The sequence below is a fragment of the Apteryx rowi genome, unplaced genomic scaffold (assembly GCF_003343035.1).
Source record: "Apteryx rowi isolate R43461 unplaced genomic scaffold, aptRow1 scaffold_177, whole genome shotgun sequence".
In the NCBI taxonomy this organism is placed as follows: Eukaryota; Metazoa; Chordata; class Aves; order Apterygiformes; family Apterygidae; genus Apteryx; species Apteryx rowi.
In genome coordinates, this window is record NW_020448052.1 from 862,208 (window position 1) to 881,992 (window position 19,785).

A 19,785-nucleotide genomic window follows, 5' to 3' on the forward strand; every position below is an offset into this window, starting at 1 on the left:
GGTACCCTTTTTGTGATATTTCATCATATCTAGAGTGAGAAAACTTCTAATTAGGTTGTAGCATTTCTTTCATGTTGCCTAATGTCAGCTCTCTCAAAAAATTTGTCCTGGAATTCAGAACTTGCATACAGGGATGCTTTGAACATGAAACTTCATTTATACTTAATGATTCCCTTTTTGGTGTTTCTTCTGTTTGAGCTTGAAGGTACAGAGACAATAAAATCTTTGTTTTGGCTAATTTTTCTAATACTTGGCTTGTGGTCTGCAACTAAATAAACTTAATCTTATTCAGTCTTGATCCTGCAGTTGCATCTCTGTATGTCTAAATGTGTGTATATGGTCATATCACTACAGGAGTCCTAGTGAAATCATTGCAGCTCTATATTAATGAAAGTGTCCAACTGTGTGAGTACTATTAGTGAAATGAGACCTCCAAGGAGCACACAGAGAATGCATTGCCAAGTAGGAGTTATTTCTTCTTGCTCCACAGTACCTTAGATATGCCATGGAGAGACTTAAGAGAAATACTAGGTAGGGCCTGTGACCACTAGTGATCATTGTAAGTGACTGCTTTTTTTTCTCAAATACATAAATAAAATCAGTGTCCTTGCCAAGTTCCACTTCAGGAACTGTTGTTTAGCTTAATTCTTTCAAAGTTAATCAAACAACTTTTCATTTATCTATCTAATGCCTAGTTCAGCAAGGTGCTGTTGGCAGAGAAAATATCTACCACATTTCTATTTTGTCCTGGTTTGCCAGTGCAAACTCCACTACGTGTACAGAGTGTATATGACCCTGCCATGCACTCTAGTATTATGTAGGGATTATAAAGGTCTAGCAGTGGGCCATGACAGAATTTATTATGCAGAAGACTAAATGGGAGCACTGCAGTCAATTTTTTGCTATCCTCTGCCATGGATCCCAACAAGAAGTCATGCTAGTATGAGAGAAGTCATGTTCAAAGTGGCATAGGAATTACAGAATTGATGCCGTGTGTTGGCAGCCTCGGGGAGGCTGCTGCCAAAACTAAGCTGCCCCTCTGAGGGATCTAGCTTATGTTGTTTCCTTTTTCAGCTTATAGCAGCTCAATCTACAAAAATTCCGACTTTTTGACTAATAATGAACTTTTGCATTGTGGCTCTATGATTATATGAAGCACTTTGAGATCTAGGTCATAGGAGAAAACCAAGCTCAAAGAAGATGCTGATCAGCAGCTGAATCAGGTTCGCTCAGCCTGTGGCTGCACAGGTGCTCTTAATTGTGCATCCAGTGCAGGCACCACACTCACTAACAACATCATGGCAATTATTTCTGCTGGTCCCATGTCCATGTGGTTTGCATGATACAGTGCAGCTGAGCTTATTAACCTTACCCTTTACTGATTAACCTTACCTTTTAAATAACCTAATTAATTTACCTCTTGCTTCCCTCTCTGTATATTGTCCAATGCATGTTTTTAAAATGGTCAGGGTGTGGTGATCTTGGCCAGTTTGGCATATAATTGTTCTTTCTATTTAGCAAGCATTACTTCAGGTTAAATCAACTGATTTCTCTTTCCAGTGGATTAACGAGCTACAGATTTTTTTTATATTCTGACTTCATTTGCTGGATAACATGTGGTTGCAGAGTCCTTGATTCATTCAGTAAGAGTTCTTTTTTGGAGCTCTGCCTACAATTATTGTGAATTTTGTACCTTCAATGAGTCAGTGCTCCACATCTTCAAGCATCCTATGGAATTCCATGCATTCCTCACAAGACCAGAAAGTTCACCCCATTTCCTTTCCCCGACATATATACAGTGCCAAGAAAATACTGCGTCATTATATTTGCAGCTGTTAAAAAAAATACCAGGGTATGTACAAAATAAGCTTTTAAAAACATACAGTTCAGGCAAATGGAAACAGTTTTTTACTGGACCTATAAAGCTAGCAGGTTTATTTCCGTGCCAAATCTCAAATCTCTATCTCCAGCTGTTGAAGCAATATAGCTATTCAAAAAGGCTGCACTAAAGTAAGAGAAAACAAAGCCCATTTTTTAACATTTTATATTCAAATTATTATTCTTGTACTTAGAGAAATACTTAATGTTTTAACAGTGACTCTATAGAACATTATGTTTGGAAAATTAAATGTTAATTAAAAAGCACTCTAACAATGAACTACTGCATGAATCACTTATTGTTTCTACAGACCTTGCTCAAAAAAATGAGGATGATGTATACTTCCATGTGTAAGGCAGTAATTTACATGGTTATAACTTTTTACTATAGAACTGTATTTGGCAAATCCTAAAAAAAATAGCACTGGCAAATTTGAAAAAGTGATAATATAAAATCAAAGCATTTATTGTTCAGCTGTGTTTCTTAAAGACTGAGAGGCATGGAAGCAGAATCAAGGATGCCACTTCTGGTCAATTTGTAGGCAGTGTGATTTAGCAGCAGCTAAGTGAGGATTGAAATTTTTTGCGTAAATGTATATAAAGTTAACCTACTAGAAGTGCTTATTTTTGTGAATCTGTGTGTGTGTTCTTTGACAAATGAGAGTGAAGAGATAAGGGTAGAAGCACCTTTATATTCCCTTACAGCTTGTCAACTAAATCAAAAGTAACAAGCTCTAAAATTTGTGAGGCTCTGTATGTCACAAAGGATTTGTAGTTTATTTCCAGCCTTTGGTGATTTGTACTTTTACGTGTTTCCAAGATGAAGTGTAACATCACTTGATTTAAGGGACATTTTCCTTTTATCTTTAGGCCAATGCCAACCTATTCCAAGGTCAAGTGGAAAAGGATTTGACAAATAACTGGTGATTTTAGGTGGCTTGCGGTTTGAACAGCTTTCATCTGCAAAGTTTGTCAGAAAGTGAATGAAGTATTCTTTGGCTATTCAGTTAGTGGCCAAAGTGCAGTGAAAAGAGCACTGAATTTGCATCTCAGTTGCGCAGCATAAGTGACTAAAATCTGTAATGGAAGGCTAAGCTCCTTAGCTGATAGGTATTTTCCTCAGTTTCCACCAACTAATCAGAAATCAGATAGAGTTGCAGTGGAAATTTCATTCCACTGCCTGCCCAGACTAATGTGTATTTAATGTTTTGGCTTCAGCTTAGAATGAGCTTTCACACTTGACTGAACAGTGTAGCACTGCCAATAATAGATAATTATTAGAGGCACCATAGCCACCCAAGGTGATTGGCAGTGTGAAATGGTGAGAACATGCTGTTGCCAAAACTGCCAATTACAGTTGTGTGATTTAGAGACTGAGAGAATTTACAGATTTAAAGACTGAGAGAATCTGACTTCTCATTATGTTAGGAATATGTCAGGCTCTGATAGACACCTGAATATAAGCATAACAGACAAATTCGTTTTATTGACATGGAAGTCAGCACATGAAACAGCAAATTCTGCTTCTATAACATCTCAACGTAGAGAATGTTTCTGAAAAAAACTTATTAACCAGGCAGGTAAAACAAGGCAAATTCTTCAATAGAAAACATGCTTTCCTTATCTCTATATATTGTGTCCAGCTCTCTTGTTCTCTGAGTCCTGTCAACAAACTGCTTTTAGTACAAGTGCCCTCCTTGTTTGAGCTATCAGTATTAAAAAAAATTAATAAGATCTCAAATTTGTGACAAAGTTTGTCGTGATTGCTTATGGTTTACTTTTTAGGCATCTCTAAAATACACCTGTTTCCTTTTTCTGCAACTGCATATCAAATGAGTGAACTAAACTCTCCCAATAACCCTAGGTAATGCAACCCATGACCAAGAGGTCTAGAATCTATTAAGGCTAATCATCCCCTCTTCCCTGGTGTATGCAACCTGTAAGACTTAGAAATAGTAGGTTGCTTTTCGCATTCCCCTTGAGTAAGTAAAAAATGAACTTTTTAAAATCAAATGTATCAAAATATCTGTGAATCTAAGTTTTTTTAAAAATATTTTTGAAAGGAAAAAAAAACCTTATCTCGAGGGAGAGTTAAAATATAAACGAAATCCACCAAACGACTTACCCTTGTTCTCTATGCTTTCTTTGGATACTGAATGGATATCAGCCCTCATTATTTGAACTTATATAAAAAATGCAATGTTTCATTTTGATTGGACTTGATTTGGCTTGTATACTGTCCCATATACTTCTTTGCTTCACTACTGCACCATGATAAAATACACTGCATAAAAAGAGTGCTCTGAACTTCAAACTTTCACATTGTAGATTAACTCCCTTCTATTACAAATTTTGTCAGAATGGTATCTTATTACTTAACAGATTTCTGTTTTCCTAATAAAATGTTTTTTTTGAAACAGAAAGCAGATCTCACTGATGCAGCCTATTTTATATTTAGACTAAAGGCACAGGAAGTTGTGAATTACAAAAGAACCTACTTCATTTTTTCTGATATGGCTCTCAGAAGTGATGCAGTGATGTATTACAGCTGCCCCAAAGAATTACGGACAGAGATCATTAGCCAAACCCTTCTAGTAGTCATCAGCATTTTCTCCTGAAATCTGTATGTTTGCTTTATTTATTTAATTTTGTTTTGTTCTAAACATCATCTAAAGTACTTTGTAATATGACCATAGACTGTTTCCTTCTTGAATTAAGTGAGGAAAGAGCTCCTTCTAGTGGTTGGTGATCTGGTTCAGATAGAAATACTTAATCCTGACAAGTAGTAAAGTTTTGTTTTTCCATCCAGTGAACATTTTTTGTTCCATAGTTTCAAATATGCTTTCCTGCAATTCAGTAAATGGTTCAATATTTTCTTACTTTTGAGGCTTTGATATATTTTAATGAGCTTCTGAATAATTTTTAATGCAAATACCTGGCTTTTTTTTTTCCTCGCAGATATTTTAAAAGGTCTTATTTAAGACGTGTACTAAAAATGTCTTAGTAATTATTCCATCATTTTTGAATAATTTCAAGTTGTTTTAAATAAACAGGTAAGTAAATTATAATGAAGTGAAACCTGACTTTTTACATTGTTAGTATAATTTTTCTTCCAGAAAAGAAAAAATACATTCGTATTATTTAGTTACCTAAATCTAGCTGAAAATTTAAGCATGACACACAAAATAACAAAGCATTTTATAAAATGAATTTTAAAGTGGTTAATGTTATGTTTTGTAAGATTTGTGTGATTGTAAATATTCCTGATTGAAAAGACTGGAGCAAAATCATTTATCTTTGCCCAGAAAGAGGGGCATTTTGTATTTCTTGTGTATTTCTTGCATAAGAAATACAAGAAGGATGATACTGGGACTGAGCAAAGGTCCATGTATTTCAGTATCCTGTCTCCAATGTGCTTGCAGTCACGCAGTAAGATGAAAACACAATAAATGAATTGACAACATTTATCTTTCTAGGATATAGGTAACTTTCTAATGTGTCTCCACAGGACTCTCCTCTAAAAGCCGTGCAGATGTTGTGGGTCAATCTAATTATGGACACCTTTGCCTCGCTCGCTCTGGCCACCGAGCCCCCAACAGAAGCCCTGTTGCTCCGAAAGCCATACGGCCGAAACAAACCCCTTATATCGCGCACCATGATGAAGAACATCCTGGGCCATGCTGTTTATCAGCTTACTCTCATATTCACACTTCTTTTTGTTGGTAAGAAAGTTTGTTAGGCTTGTTGCTTAGTTTAGAAGCAGCTTGATCTTGAAGCCTCACATGTAAAAATGCATTAAATGTAGCTGCTTAATGCACATATTAAGCCTGTTGCAGTTGAACAGCTAGCAGTACAGTGGGATCAGAAACATTAGGGGAAACTTAACAGACCCAACAGAGGGTCAATAGAAAGAAGGGGATAATTTACTCACTTTTCATATGTTCTTTGCGCTGGGAAGGGCCTCTGTGCAGTTTTTTTGCCTCCTAAGCAAAATCTAGGTTTGGGCTTTGGCAGTATTTCTAAAGATATAACATAAAAGGTTATATTTTAATCAGAGTATCTGAGTCCTGCTCCTTCTATGCTGAAATTTCATTTTGGGACTTGTCATCTTTAGCAACAAATAAAACAAAACCAACAAAAATCAAAATCCATTTTACCACTGCCTGGAGATGCTCTAATCAGGGAGCAAAATGTTTGCTATAGTCTATCAAGAAATAATATGGAACTTAAGTAATATAGACAAGCAATTAATCAGTACTACATGATACAAATAAGATTCTTTGAGATTTAATACTTAGAACGGGTATTAAATGAAAACAAGTATCTAATTATTTTCACCCTATTACTTCTGGGCTCTTATTCAGGCCTTGCTAGCAACAGATGCTTTTTATAGGTTGTATCTGGGAGAGGGGAGGGAAGGAGGAGGAATGTTTCTTATTGCAGGGAAGAGTAGGGGATAATAATAGATTGCTGTTGTTCCATGATAATGAGGGAATTTGCTTAAATGGCTGATAATTTTATCAACTGGGTATTGTGTTCTTGACAATGCCATTGCTGTTAAACTGCATGTGTTTTCTTTCAGATTTCTTTTTATCAGCTATATACAGACTTCCATATAAGCTGTAAACATAAATTTGTGGTTGTAAAAATCTTAGGAGGTTTTTGATCTCATTTGTGAAAATCTTGCTCCACCTTAGTAACAAGTAGGAGCTTATTTAGGATGCTCAGAGGAAGTGATGGCCTCTTCATACTGGAGCTATTCAAACCGAGAGACTTGCCAAGTTTTGGAGAGAGATGATCTCTAATATCATGTTAGGCTTAAAGTGTATTTTGAGAACTTCTTGCCAGCCTAATAAAATTATCATTTTCAGATCCTCTAAAACAAGCACAGAAGCTCTTGATAATTCATGTCATATGAGTCTTGGAGCAAAAAATTCTCTGAACTTTATGGGAGTTCTAATGGCTTCTGATGAGTACTAGGGTTTAAAATACTTTATGCTGAGCCCAGACAAAAAGAAAGCCAGGCCTTTTCCCTCATTCTAATTACTTCTGTGTGTCTCTGGAAACCCCATGCAGTACTTTGAAGGTCGCAGCCCACCCAGTTTCCTGATAAGCCTAGAAAATAGTCTTATCCTTTCTAAACTTTAAGGGGCTCAGTTTCATCTGTTGGAGATAGAAGAAAATAAAATGCTTTTCCTCATTATCAATTATGTGACTGAAGTAAATTCTTGGGGAGAAGAAGACAAATCCTTTTCTTTTTCCCAGTGACCTCTAAGCAGTTAGGTGATATTCTAAACTCAGTTTTTCAATAACTGAATTCCAAATTAATAAGAACTGTTTCTATTTTGATCAACTACTACTGCACAGGTTTCTGCAGAGACTAGCACCTCAAGTTCATGTTTCCTTTCTTCCCTATTTTTTCTATGATGTGGCAATAAATATTTTACCTACGTGTTTGAAAATACCGACCTCTGACACCTTTGGGACATCAGGGGCCTGCGAAACTGAGAAGTCATGGTCTGTTTCTGTCAAACTGTACAGTAAAAAATCTCAACCTCAGCTCCAGATCTAGGCCTAGCAAACTTAAAGCTGATCTATTTCTGTAATGACTTTTGGAATATGTTCAGAAATAAAAATTAGATGTGGCCTTAACCACTGTTGCTGCATGATAGCAGCATGTTCTGTTTTACCAATTAAGTGATGTAAAGCAATGGTAAGAGATGTAAGTATAGGTATTCTAACTGAGGAAAGTATCATCTGTGTATTTGTGTGTATGTGTGTATGTATACTGAATACAAACTGAATGAAAGCAAAGAGATGTAATGATTCTGTGTGTGTATATATATATAAAAAATCATTGCATTTATTTGCTTTCATTCAAATTTTCCTTTATTGTTTGTATGTATGGAAGGGAATGTTTTCCAATAGTTTCTTAGTATGTATAATCTCTGTAATGTATAATATAATATATACAAACTATTGTTTGTAGATGTATATTCTGCTTAAAAATCTCTGCTCTCTCACAGCCCAACTTTTCTGGCTTCACATTGCGTTAATGATATATTTGTGATATTATAAGCTTCTTTCTGTCAAAAGACTATAAACCAAATTCTCCCACTGGAGCCATACTTTTTATTCCCCCTGACTTGAACATGAACTTCTCAAACATTCCAAGGCAAAAAACCATGAATGGTAACTTAGCTGATGGAATTATGACCTTACAAGGTTCAAGAGAAAACCTGAGGAAATCTTTCTTCTTTTTTCAGAAATTCGGATTATAATACTAGTGGGATATCAGAAAAACGTTTTTTTTTTTTTTAATTAAAAACACACTGCTCATGTAAATGAGTGGTACTTCCATAGCTGCCTTTACTTTTATTTTGTTTCATTTGTTACTTACTCTTTCATATGAATGCCCCAGCCTTATTTTAAGACAATGACTCTTTTGATAATAGTGTGTTATCTGTAAACTTTGTGAATAAGAAAAGAGGTCCAGCTGGTGCAGGTATCTTTTCAAATCTTATCACATTTTTACAGTTAGCCATCATGGGATGTATTATACTTTTTTATTGGTAAGCTCTAAAAGTGATAGTCAATGTAGCAAAATAGACAGTGATTCATGGTGGTGTGCTTTCAAAGCAGACTAATAGGATGATCAAAAACAAATCTAAAACCAGGAGTGTCTGTGTTTTTATCATTTAATGTGCTTGAACGGTTGTCAAGAGTTCTGACATACTGGATTAGTTAATGGGTAAAAAACTATTGAAGAATGGTTGCTTCTAACTGCTGTAGAAAATCACAAACATACTGTCAAGAGGTCTCTAACTCTTGGTACATCAGAAAGAATAGACTCCTTAGAATAGTTACTACTCAGAGGAAAAGTACCATTGAAGACTATTTGAGCAAATATACTGAGTTATTAGATAAAAGTCATCCTTTGAGAAGCTTCTCACTCATGAAGCTGAGATGTCTTTTGCTCACTACAGTTTAGAATTTAGCCTATATTAAAGTAAGTGCAGAAAGAAAGCTGGTAAAGCAGAGCAAAGGGGCAGCAACTAGCTAAGGCAAACAAGGGTAATATAAATTCAATTTATTGTAGTGGAAACCTTTATTTTTGTTTTATATCTAGGTGAGAAAATGTTTAAGATTGACAGTGGGAGGAATGCACCACTCCACTCTCCTCCTTCAGAGCACTACACCATTATCTTCAACACCTTCGTCATGATGCAGCTTTTCAATGAAATCAACGCACGCAAAATCCATGGCGAGAGAAATGTCTTCGATGGCATCTTCAGAAATCCTATTTTTTGCACTATTGTACTGGGTACATTTGCTATTCAGGTAATAATTTGTGCAAGAATTAGTAACTATTCAACAGAAATTTGTCTTAGGATTTTTTTTTCTGTTTATGCTTTTTGGCAATCAGAATGCTGTAGGAGACACAATTAATAGCAAAACATCTGGTTTCACATATTTGCTTAATCAATACATGGGTTAATAATGGAAAATTTTATGTAAGCATACTAACATAGCATAAATTTTGACAATTATCACTAGGTAAAATCTTGAATTGATCTGAAGATACATAATAATAACAGCGATCATGATTTGTTGATATTGTAACTATCTTTTTAGAAGACATTATTAATATTATATCAACCAACAGCAACAAAACAGTTGACGTTTCTTTACTACTATATGAATAGCCTGTAAATAGCTAACGCTAATCCATTCTTCTGAGGTTAAAGGCCATCACCAAAGGTTACTTGATGTACTTCGTAGTACTACTTCTTGGTAGTAATTCTTTACATACACGTCACAAATTTGTTGCCCAGTGATTTGTGAATATAATTACAGAAATGCACATTTTTCCCAAATAATTCTAATTTTTCTTCCATAAAAACTCTAATCCCTCCTTTTAGTCCTGTATCCATTCATTTGCCTGCATCTACCCTATATTTAGCACCACTTGGCAATACCTTTCAGAAGTCTACTGCAGCCCTCATAGTTGTTGAGAGTTGAACTATCTCTAAGTTGACATTATTGATCAATTCTGGAATGGGACCCCTAACACAGGAGGAGTAAGGAGGATAGAGCTATCTGAATCTGAGTCACAGTGGTTCAAAAACAGAAAAGGGAATCACTCAATAAACTAAGTGTGAGAGAAAGGACACCAATGATGTCAAACAGCTAGTTCAAGAATGGATGGGTTTACTAACAGGAACCAGAATGCCTCTAGCAGATCATCTCTGAATTTTTTTTATCATGGGAAGTGTTTGGGGATTTTTTTTCCAGTTCTAGGCACGACAGTACTCAGCTATCTGGCTGAAGAAAAAGTGCCATCCAGCTGCTAGTCGTAATTCTGAATCAGCTGCTGATTTTACCCACTCCTCCTACCCCTGCTTTCCTAGTAGCTAAAGTATTAATTTCAGTTCATAATCCAAATGACTAGGCTTGCAGCCTGCCAGTGAGTCAAAAAGGAAATTGTAGGATAAAAGTGGTTAGTCTGTGACTCCTATTTGTTTTTCAGTGTCTTTTTTAAAGCCAGATCATTTTTCTTGGGAGAATAAAAGGTTATTCTATTAATTTTTCCACTTTGTTTATTACATTGTGGAAATACAACTTTGCATAATGTTGCTTGCTGAAGCATCTCAGAATGGTATCTACTATTTTGGCTATGTGTTATGGTAGCTGGTTGTGTAAGCCAAGCATGTTATTCCAAAGAAAGGTGATTACCTGTGGGAGTTTGGCATATGTAGATGGATGTGTGAGTTTATGAAAGTGTTGGAGGCAAGTACAGTCTTATTTTATTTCATGTTTAAAACTTGTTTAGGGCCCTGTCTTTTAACTACACTTTCTGTGAAGTACAGACTAACTGGCTTTGGTATTTGATCTCTTGAGTGCAATAGCTCCAATTAACCATCCTCCCCCAACTCCTTCCCTCATCCCCCAAGAAGTAAAAGCTAGCAGCAAAGTGGCCAAATTTTCAAAGTAAAAAGGAGGAGCCTATTAAAATACATGCTTGATACGGATCAGAAAATGCTTCTGCGAGAGCTTCAGCAGCTTAATAAATAAAAGGATAGTTAATGCTCCTCTCCTCAGACAAACAGTATCTTTCTCTTATTTTTCAACCCCTTCTCTATTTTCAGAATAAAAAAGATTTTTACAGTGGAGGAAGATGGATTAAAATATATCTTATCTAGCATTTGTAAATCTCCCAATGTGGAGTTGTAATATCTTTCTTTTAATCTTTCTTAACAGTATATTGAGATTTTTGGTTGGTCTCCTTTTTCTTTACTGTCTCCAATCATTTTTCCACCTCCTATGCATTCCCCCCTTTGATACCTTTCTTCTTATATTTGAACTTCACATAGAGTAAGTCTGTGTTCATAGCTTGTGTTTGTTTACTCACAGAGGAAGGCAACCATTTTATGTATTAGTGTCATTTCATGTTTTAGACTGGACAATTATTTTTAACTTTCATTTTGCAGCCTTTAACTATTTAAATCTCTGGCCTGTGATTTCAGGTTGCTGGTTCTGCAGCAGCAATACTAATAAAAAATACCAATAAAATCTGATTTTCAGTTAACAAAACCAGCTCAATCTAACCAGGCTTAAAAAATTGTCTGTATGTATTGGTTATCCTTTCTGCAAGGTACAAATAAGTGCTTTTGGTGTGTGTTTTTTCCATCCTCTTTCTCCAACAGGACTAAATTTTGGCAGTCTATTCAGGATAACACAGATAACATAAGTGTGCAATGGACATTCCAAAATAAACTATGTCAAGCTCAGTAAATCCCTTAGCTGAGGATACTCAGATGCTGGGAAAGTATTTCGGGGCAGTCTTATTTTCTTTCTTCCTGGGCATTCATATGTGACTGCTGTTAGATATGAGGCTAAGGAAGCCTTAGTCTGAACTAGTATGACTATTTTCTACATAAAATGAAATAATACTCAATTTTGACCTTTAATTCAGAGTGCATAAGTTTGTGTGTTTTATTTTCAGTGACTGAGCTTCTGTGGTTTTCACTGGATGGGCTCCAAAAATGTACTTCTGGTAGACTTCTGTTAACCTGCCTTAGTACCACTTAGTGTCAACTGACAGATCTGGAACATAAGATTGTATTCTGTATCCTGGCTTTGGGTGATCTTTACATTCGGTCCACTAAACCATAGATTAGTAGGTTAATATGCTTGACTATTCTGGTAAAGTTGTAATCAAACAGGCAGAGCTGTAATGTGTAGAAAGAGAGAGTAAATTTCAAGTAAAATAATCACTGTAAGGTTTGGTTTTTTTCCTCCTTAGACAAAATATTTACCTCCCTCATCTCTGCTTTTCTTTGTAGATAGTAATTGTCCAGTTTGGAGGAAAACCATTTAGCTGTTCTCCCCTGCAGCTTGACCAATGGATGTGGTGTGTATTTATTGGATTAGGAGAACTTGTTTGGGGTCAGGTAAGCATTATTCAGGAATGTGCAGATTTCTTCTATTTTTACAAAATGATCAAAGATCTGATTTTGCAAACAGTCACACACAAATAATGTTCGTAATCTTAGTATATTGTTGTTTCCTTGATCTCTCAAAATGTCATATTTGGCACACATTGAAATAAAGGTAGTTCTCTAAGTACTTCAACAACGGATAGCAGCAAAGATAATTTATCCCATTGTTCCTTTTGATTTTTGTTAATATTCATATCTTTTCTTTCTCTAAGGAGGGCATGCTATCACCAAGGTTGTCCTGAGTTAGGCTTATGTGTGAAAGACGTTTGATTCATAGCCTAGTCCTCTAGTCACAAAAAAAGACATATAGTAAGGGCAAATGCACTACAAACTTTCCTGCAACAGAGAACCCAATGTGACATGTGTATGTTCTGCCACAGCGAATTTTTGAAAGTGAAAACAAGTTCCATTTCTAAGTCCACCCGCTCATTTCCTTGCTGAATCTGCCAGTCTTCTCAATTCACGATAGCCTTGTTACTGACATAGGACTAACTAAGAAATATTGTGATCTCCTGTGTGTTTAATATACACCTGAGTGTATACTAAATCTTGATTCTGATCTCCCATCCATCTATTCCTATGTGCCAAGGATGGAAGAGGGGATGAAAGAAAAATCCTTTTTTCCTAGATTAGATACAAAAAGGTGCAGTTTAATCCAGGTGCCATTTGTAAATTCTGCTAAAACCTTTGTCACCATTAGCTAATATAAAATTAAATATAGATGAAAAAGAAAGTACTTATAAGAAAAATAAGTTCCATAATTAGTTGTCTGGAAGTAACATGACAGATATGACTTGAAGGATTGTTAAAACACTACATTACCCTTCAATGTCCAAACACCTATTACAAAAGTAATAATAATGTTTTTCATCTGTAAATGCATTTTAATGGTTTTAAGTTGATACTACCTGACACAGTAAAACAAATCTGAAGTAATATTTTGCTTTTCAGGGGCAAACATACATAGGGACCAACTAGTTTGCCACTATGAAGAGATAGGCAAGAAATTTTCAATTGCAATTGGAATATTGAAATGATTCCAAAAGAATTATAATGAATAGAGGCTAGCTTTCAAAACTGTTTTTTTTTCCTCTTATGAAAAAAATTAACTGGGAAACCCTTCTGGACAGTTGGGCTACAGATTTTTTTTCAGAAATAAGCTCTGTGTGATGACAACTTTTATGTACATGCTGCTGAAAACCACCACTGTTAAATTGTGTTAATGTAGTTATTACCCCAAGACAGGATTTTGAGTTATGGCAGTTGCTGGGGAAAACCTAAAGTCAGTTTGATAGCTGACTTCTAAAATCAGCTAGGTCCTTCTAAAGTATTTTAAGTTACATTCCCTACATTATTCATCACTTTTGAAAACCATGGTCTTAATTTGATAGTTTTCTTGAGAATAACATTTAATTTTTTCATCTACATCCAGTCTATTGAGTCTACCATTAACTGAAATGGGTAGGTGTCTGCAGATATGGGGAGGAAAAAAAAAACAAAACCCAACACCTAAACACCCTAAGAAAAGAATTAGGGCAGAATCTGTCAGCCTGGCTGAGAGAGGTCCTGAATAAGAGGTATGTGCCATCATGCAGAATCACTATCAAATGTGGTATTGCTTGTTTCTGTACATACTGTCTTGCAAGCACGTCATCCAGATCAGTTTCATAAGATACAATACAAACAATTTTAAGTAGACTCTTTCTGTAGAGTGTTGGTATTTTAATTTTTTGAAAGCTGGAAAGCTGAAGCAGTTCCAGTAGGTATTTCAAAGACTAGCACTTACCCTTTTCTTTTTTCTCCTGTTCTGTCTTTGCTGACATCACATCAATCTCATTAATTTTCCAAATTCACGTCATGTTTTAAAACACAAGTGTGAGCTTTAAAAACGTTTCTCAGCAGTGTAGAAATTGGAAAAATTCTTCTTCTTCTTTTTTTTTTTTTAACTTAAAAGCTTCTATACAGTCCGTCTACTTAGCTGGAGTGGCTTTGATACTCTGATTTTCAGGATTACTTAGCTTAGCCTTTGCTGCGGATTATGTGGGCTGGACAATGTCACATGCCAGAGGGCTGCAGAAATGAACACCAAGACTTAGGGTTTCACATGAAAGAAGATGGACCCAGAAGGTGGATCGCAAAGAAATCATTATCGCAAAGTTGACAATAACTTCATCCAGCAGATAGCAACCTTTCCTCAGTTTCAAATGTCCCATAGTAGTAATTTCATATCTGCAAAAAAGCCTTCCTGTTTCAGCTGGCTCCATTTTTCATGCACTTGGGCTTCAGAGATGTGATCACTTAACTGCTGAAACAAGAACAAAATTACAGCACTTTTATGCTAAATGGGTCTAATAGTTAACTCTGTAGATTTTTTTTAAGCATTCAAAATGTTTAGCTTTCCAGGTAACATGTCTTGTTTAAATAGCCAAGGGCTCGTATTTTTATTCAAGCTGACAAAATCAGAACAAAGAGAAAATGACTGCCCAAGAAGGCAACACTGAAATGTATTTAAAATAATTGTGTTATAACACAGTTTAATTATAGTATTTGTAAATTTTTAAGATTATTAGCCATCTTCTGTATTAATTACTTCCAAGTAATTAATTTTGGCAGCCAGAAAGAATATGGAAAAGAACTGAGTTACCCAGAATATATCAATAGTAGGGGCACAGAGCAAGTGACAGACCTACAAAAAGCCCAACAGGGAGATGTTCAAACCCCAAGCCCCAGAAGCCTCGTTTATGTTAAATGCTGGAAAGAGCATTCTGATTTGCTGAATCAAAGGAAAGCTGAATACACGAACCAACACAGTGTTAGGCGATTTATAAGGATGAGAGGCAACTAATTTTCAGCTCACATAAACAGATACTTGACTGTTATCAATCGTTAGGAATCCCCAAACCCTAGATGCAGATGTATCAATCCTGCTTTAGTTTAGTTTTTAGTTTAGTTTAGTTTTAGTTTAGTTTAAGCTTCCTTTAAATAATTACATTCACAACCCTTTAGTTTTTGAGGAAGGATGACATTTCTTTCCAGACTGAAACTAGCTCCACAGCTGTGTATTATCAAAGTGGTTTAATAATGCAAGTAATGCTGACTATTTACATAGTAAGAACTCTGTAAAGTGCCTTGGGCTAAAATAGAGTTAGATAAATATAAAGCACCGTTATGAATACGCTTAGCTTAGCTTTCCAGAAAGATTACAAGTCTCACTAAAATATCAGGGCTTTTTTGTAATTAGCAGATTGTTATACTATTGTTATTGAATGAGGCTTATGCTTTCAGCATTTTTTATAATATAATTTTCAGGTCATTGCAACCATCCCAACAAGTAGGCTAAAGTTTTTAAAGGAGGCAGGGCGGCTCACTGAAAAAGAGGAAGTCCCGGAAGAAGAGCTCAATGAAGATGTTGAAGAAATCGATCATGCAGAGAGAGAACTTCGACGTGGACAAATCCTCTGGTTCAGAGGGCTCAACAGAATCCAAACCCAGGTATGCTAAAGTAAAGGCCCACAAAGTCTAGAAAAAAATATACTTAATCTTTGATCAAGGCAAGATAATGTCACAAGGAAAGCCACAGACAGAGTCTGTGTGGGGGAAATATGGTACTTGTTAATTGCTTTACTATTTACGCATGAGGAACCTATGACATAATAAAACGGGTGAACTTAAAAAAAGAAAAAAGTATGCATGTATGGCATGAGAGATAAAGTGAAAATGTTATAAAATGAAAATATGCAAAAAATGGGAATACTTTTGTTTTGCACACCATTGTGAATGGACATCCATTTTTCTACTTCAGGGATGACAACTGATAAAAGGGAGCCACTTGAAAAATGTTAGCTGTCACAATGACTAGCAAAATGTTATGAACGCTTTTTAAAACATACCATTGTATTTTGTCAAAGATACATTGTTGCTTCCACTTCTGCAATAACAGAATAGCTTAAATTACTGGGCCACACCTTAAGTGTAAGGTACCATTTGATTAAAAAAAAATCTTTTCTGTTCTGTCTCCATACGTATATCATGATTGGAAGGAATTTATTGTCTTTCCTATAAGGTCACGAAAAATGTGGTCCTGGGTTTATTTTTAGTAGTAAGGGCCTAAGCATCCATTAAACACTGAAATGTATTTGTTGGCTGCTACGGATGATCTGTTACAAATGCCTTCTTTTCTTTATAACTTCTTCTAAATACAAAAATCCATGGCATTTTTGAAGGAAAATGAAAGGATCCAGATGAATGATATATATGAATGGAATCATTGTGCTAAATTTTATATATTTTAGACTATTCAGTAAAATTTGTCCTGTAGTGTTAAAAATGAACTATTTTGAATTATTTTGCCTTTTTCAGTTGCAGTGAAGTAGCATGTTTTATAGCACATTAGTCTTTATAATTTCAAGTATTTGTGCCAGCTTGCAGAAGACAGCAGCTTTAAAAGCCAGATATGTACTCCCCCGATATCAGATGGTTCTGTGAATGTTTTACATGCTGCTTACAGGAAAAAGAAGTGAATAATTAGAAAACTCTCCCCTTCTCTTTAAAGAATCCTTTAAAAACATTTTATCTCACAAGATTTTTTGTTTGAGGTTTTTGGCTTAATTTGAGATATATAGTACTTTCTCCCCTTTTCCATCACAAATTAATACATTTTTTTTCTGGAGAAAGAGATACAGGCATTCATTTTAGAAAAAAAGGGAGAAAGCAGCAGAAGCTAGGGCAGTTAGCTCTCTTTAGTGCACCATAGCAGAGAAAGAAGGAAAAAAGGTGGAAACTGCTGTTAGAGATATTAAGGCTTTGGGTGTATTCCCAAGGTTCTTAGGTAAGTAATTAAATACAGATTTTCAGCTTTGGGGTTTTGTGTCTTGAATCTATTGAGTCAGGAGCACTCATCAGTAGAGAAAATTCAAAATGTCACAGTTCCTCCCACCATAAAGGTGACAAACAGGTGCCCAGGTAATGGTTATCATTATGGAGAGATGACACCTAAATATGCATTCTTTTCTTCCTCGTGGCTGTAGGAGCAGTGTTGTCTGTTGGCATTTCTGTCAGGATGTCTTTCTGGTTGTGGTGAGTGTAAACAACTACAAGAACAAAAAAGCAAATTACAGCCTTTCAGTTCTTTTTCTAGTCTCAGAGGTAGCTTTTAGTTCTTCTATATATCTTTGTCCACTTAATTCACAGATAAATTATTATTCTTTTATACTATTTAAAACAAAATAAACATTAATTATGTTTCTTTGCTAACATTCATCTCCTTAGTTTCCTTTCTGCTCTTAGTTGTAGAAATATCTCTGGTAGGATATATTGTTTCCTTTCTTGCCAAGAGGCCTCTGTGATTTTTTTTTTTCCCCTTCGTTTTGTTTATTCAGTGACCTTGATTTTTACATCCATTTCACATCTGTGGAATGATAACGGAAAAAGATTCAACAGATTCATTAAGAGTTCAAAATGCAATTACAAGATGTCCACTGGAGAGTGATGAACCTATATGCAGGTCAAATTAGATCCATTCTTGGATGGACTTGAGTCGAGTGCATTTTGATGCGCTATGTGTTGTGGCCCATCCAAATGAATTCATACACTTGTACTACATTTCTCAGGAAGCCATCTAAAGAAGAGTTGATGGAAGAAGATGAGGATGTCTGTAGCATCCTTGGGGAGCTGGAGGATTTGCAAGAATCCTCTGATGTCTAATGCACTTCTGGAGATGCAGAAGAAGAAGGTAGAGCATCCCCTCGCTTTATATATGTAAGAGGATGACAGTAAGATTAGGAATAAACTATAGACTCTCTGACGACTAGATTGATCATTCAAGTCTGGACAAGACCAGTTTCCACCACCATACACTTATGCTGTATTTTAGATAATACATATATTTTTTATTTTCTATTTGATCATTACTGGACAGATAGCCACAGCACCCAACAAAAGCCTTCACCCCTAAGAAGGCTCTAAAGAATCTACAGTAGTTTTTTTCAGGTAACTGACAGATGTCACTTGTATCACTCCAATAAAAAATCATCCAAACTGACAGAAACTTTGCAGTATATTTCTTTCTGCAGTATATTTCTTTGCAAATATTTCTTTCTCTCTTGTTCATTCTCTCTCAAAACAGAGCATTCACACTTGGTGCCAGGGAAAGGATTTCCACCATTGCTTCTTCATACTGAAATCTTAGAGATACCTCTATTTCATGCTGTACTTGCATGAATTTACTTTACAAGAAAGGTGCATGAAAAATTCATATAACTAAGTCAAGGAAATGGGCTATGTAATTCTGATTTACTTTCTTTTTTTTTTGTCTGCTTATGTTCATTTAGCTATTTTGTTGTCTTATAAATATACTTCATGCCGTTTCTGAATGGATGCGGTTTCCTTACTGGATACCTCTCAGAAGACTAGTAGCATGTGAGATTTCACAAATGTCTCATCTTAGCTCTATTTTATGATATTTGTATCATAAAATAGAAAGGTGGTCTCAAATTCCATAGAAGCCAGGACCTTTTCACCTCTGCTGTTTTTCGGCATTGTTTTCCAAGTGTCTGTTGCAATTTTCATGAATCCTTAATTCTTAAGGAAAGAAAGAGTTGAGATTGGACTGATCATGCCATCTTGACAGACCTAATAGTCTTTGAAAAGTTAATCCAGTTCACCTTCAGACAAACTGCATTACCTGAGTAACAACAGAAAATCATTATGTCCCTTTACATGTATAAGGAAAACTTTCTGTAGTTACCTCACTTTTAAGTATGGAAAAACATGAAGATTGTGAAGTGCGAAGGTTTGAAAACTTCTCAAACTATATGTCAGGCTTTCAGAACACAGGGCCTGATTCTTCCCTCTACCTCAAAGTTTGCTCTATCTGCTTAAGGGGAAAAAAAGCTACCTAAAAACTACCTTAAAATTAGAAGTGTTTTGAGGATAAAAGCAAAAGCTGTGAAATGCATGGCTGCCATATTAATTGCTACCAAAAAGTCTTTGTGTATTTTAAAGTTTCAAAATTTTAAATTTCTAGAAACTGCTACTGAAAAAAGCAGATTTTCCTTTAGATATTCAAATATAAGTAGAGATGCTGTACTGCATTTTCTTTCTTTTCCGTTCTGCATTATAAATTATCTCCTTGAACCAAGGCAAACCTCACAGCAATGTAAGTCACTCTTAGCAAGTGATTTTGAAACTAGAAAAAAAGGGAGCACCTCCTTTTATGGCATTCCATATAGTATTTCATTGAAGTGGCCCAGCGTAAGTAGAATGGAAACTATTCTATTTCATGTGAAATAAAGTAAAGCAAATTATTATTCAGTGACAGAACCATGCCAAACCATTCTTGTTCTACAGAAAAAAAAAAAAAATGCAGGTTAGCTGAATGATACCTGGGACCTTTTAACATGAATGG

The 19,785-nt window shown here is 35.5% G+C and overlaps 1 protein-coding gene across 4 annotated transcripts in view; it reads left to right on the top strand.

Moving 5' to 3' along the window:
• Positions 1-19,785, top strand: part of ATP2B2 (ATPase plasma membrane Ca2+ transporting 2) — a 180,197-nt gene that overhangs the window by 146,917 nt on the left and 13,495 nt on the right. For all 4 annotated transcript variants that reach the window (XM_026061170.1, XM_026061168.1, XM_026061169.1 and 1 more), the window contains 4 exons: positions 5,387-5,600; positions 9,008-9,219; positions 12,225-12,332; positions 15,690-15,872. In XM_026061170.1, the coding sequence (XP_025916955.1) occupies positions 5,387-5,600; positions 9,008-9,219; positions 12,225-12,332; positions 15,690-15,872 (717 nt within the window). The remainder of the gene's footprint in view (positions 1-5,386; positions 5,601-9,007; positions 9,220-12,224; positions 12,333-15,689; positions 15,873-19,785) is intronic.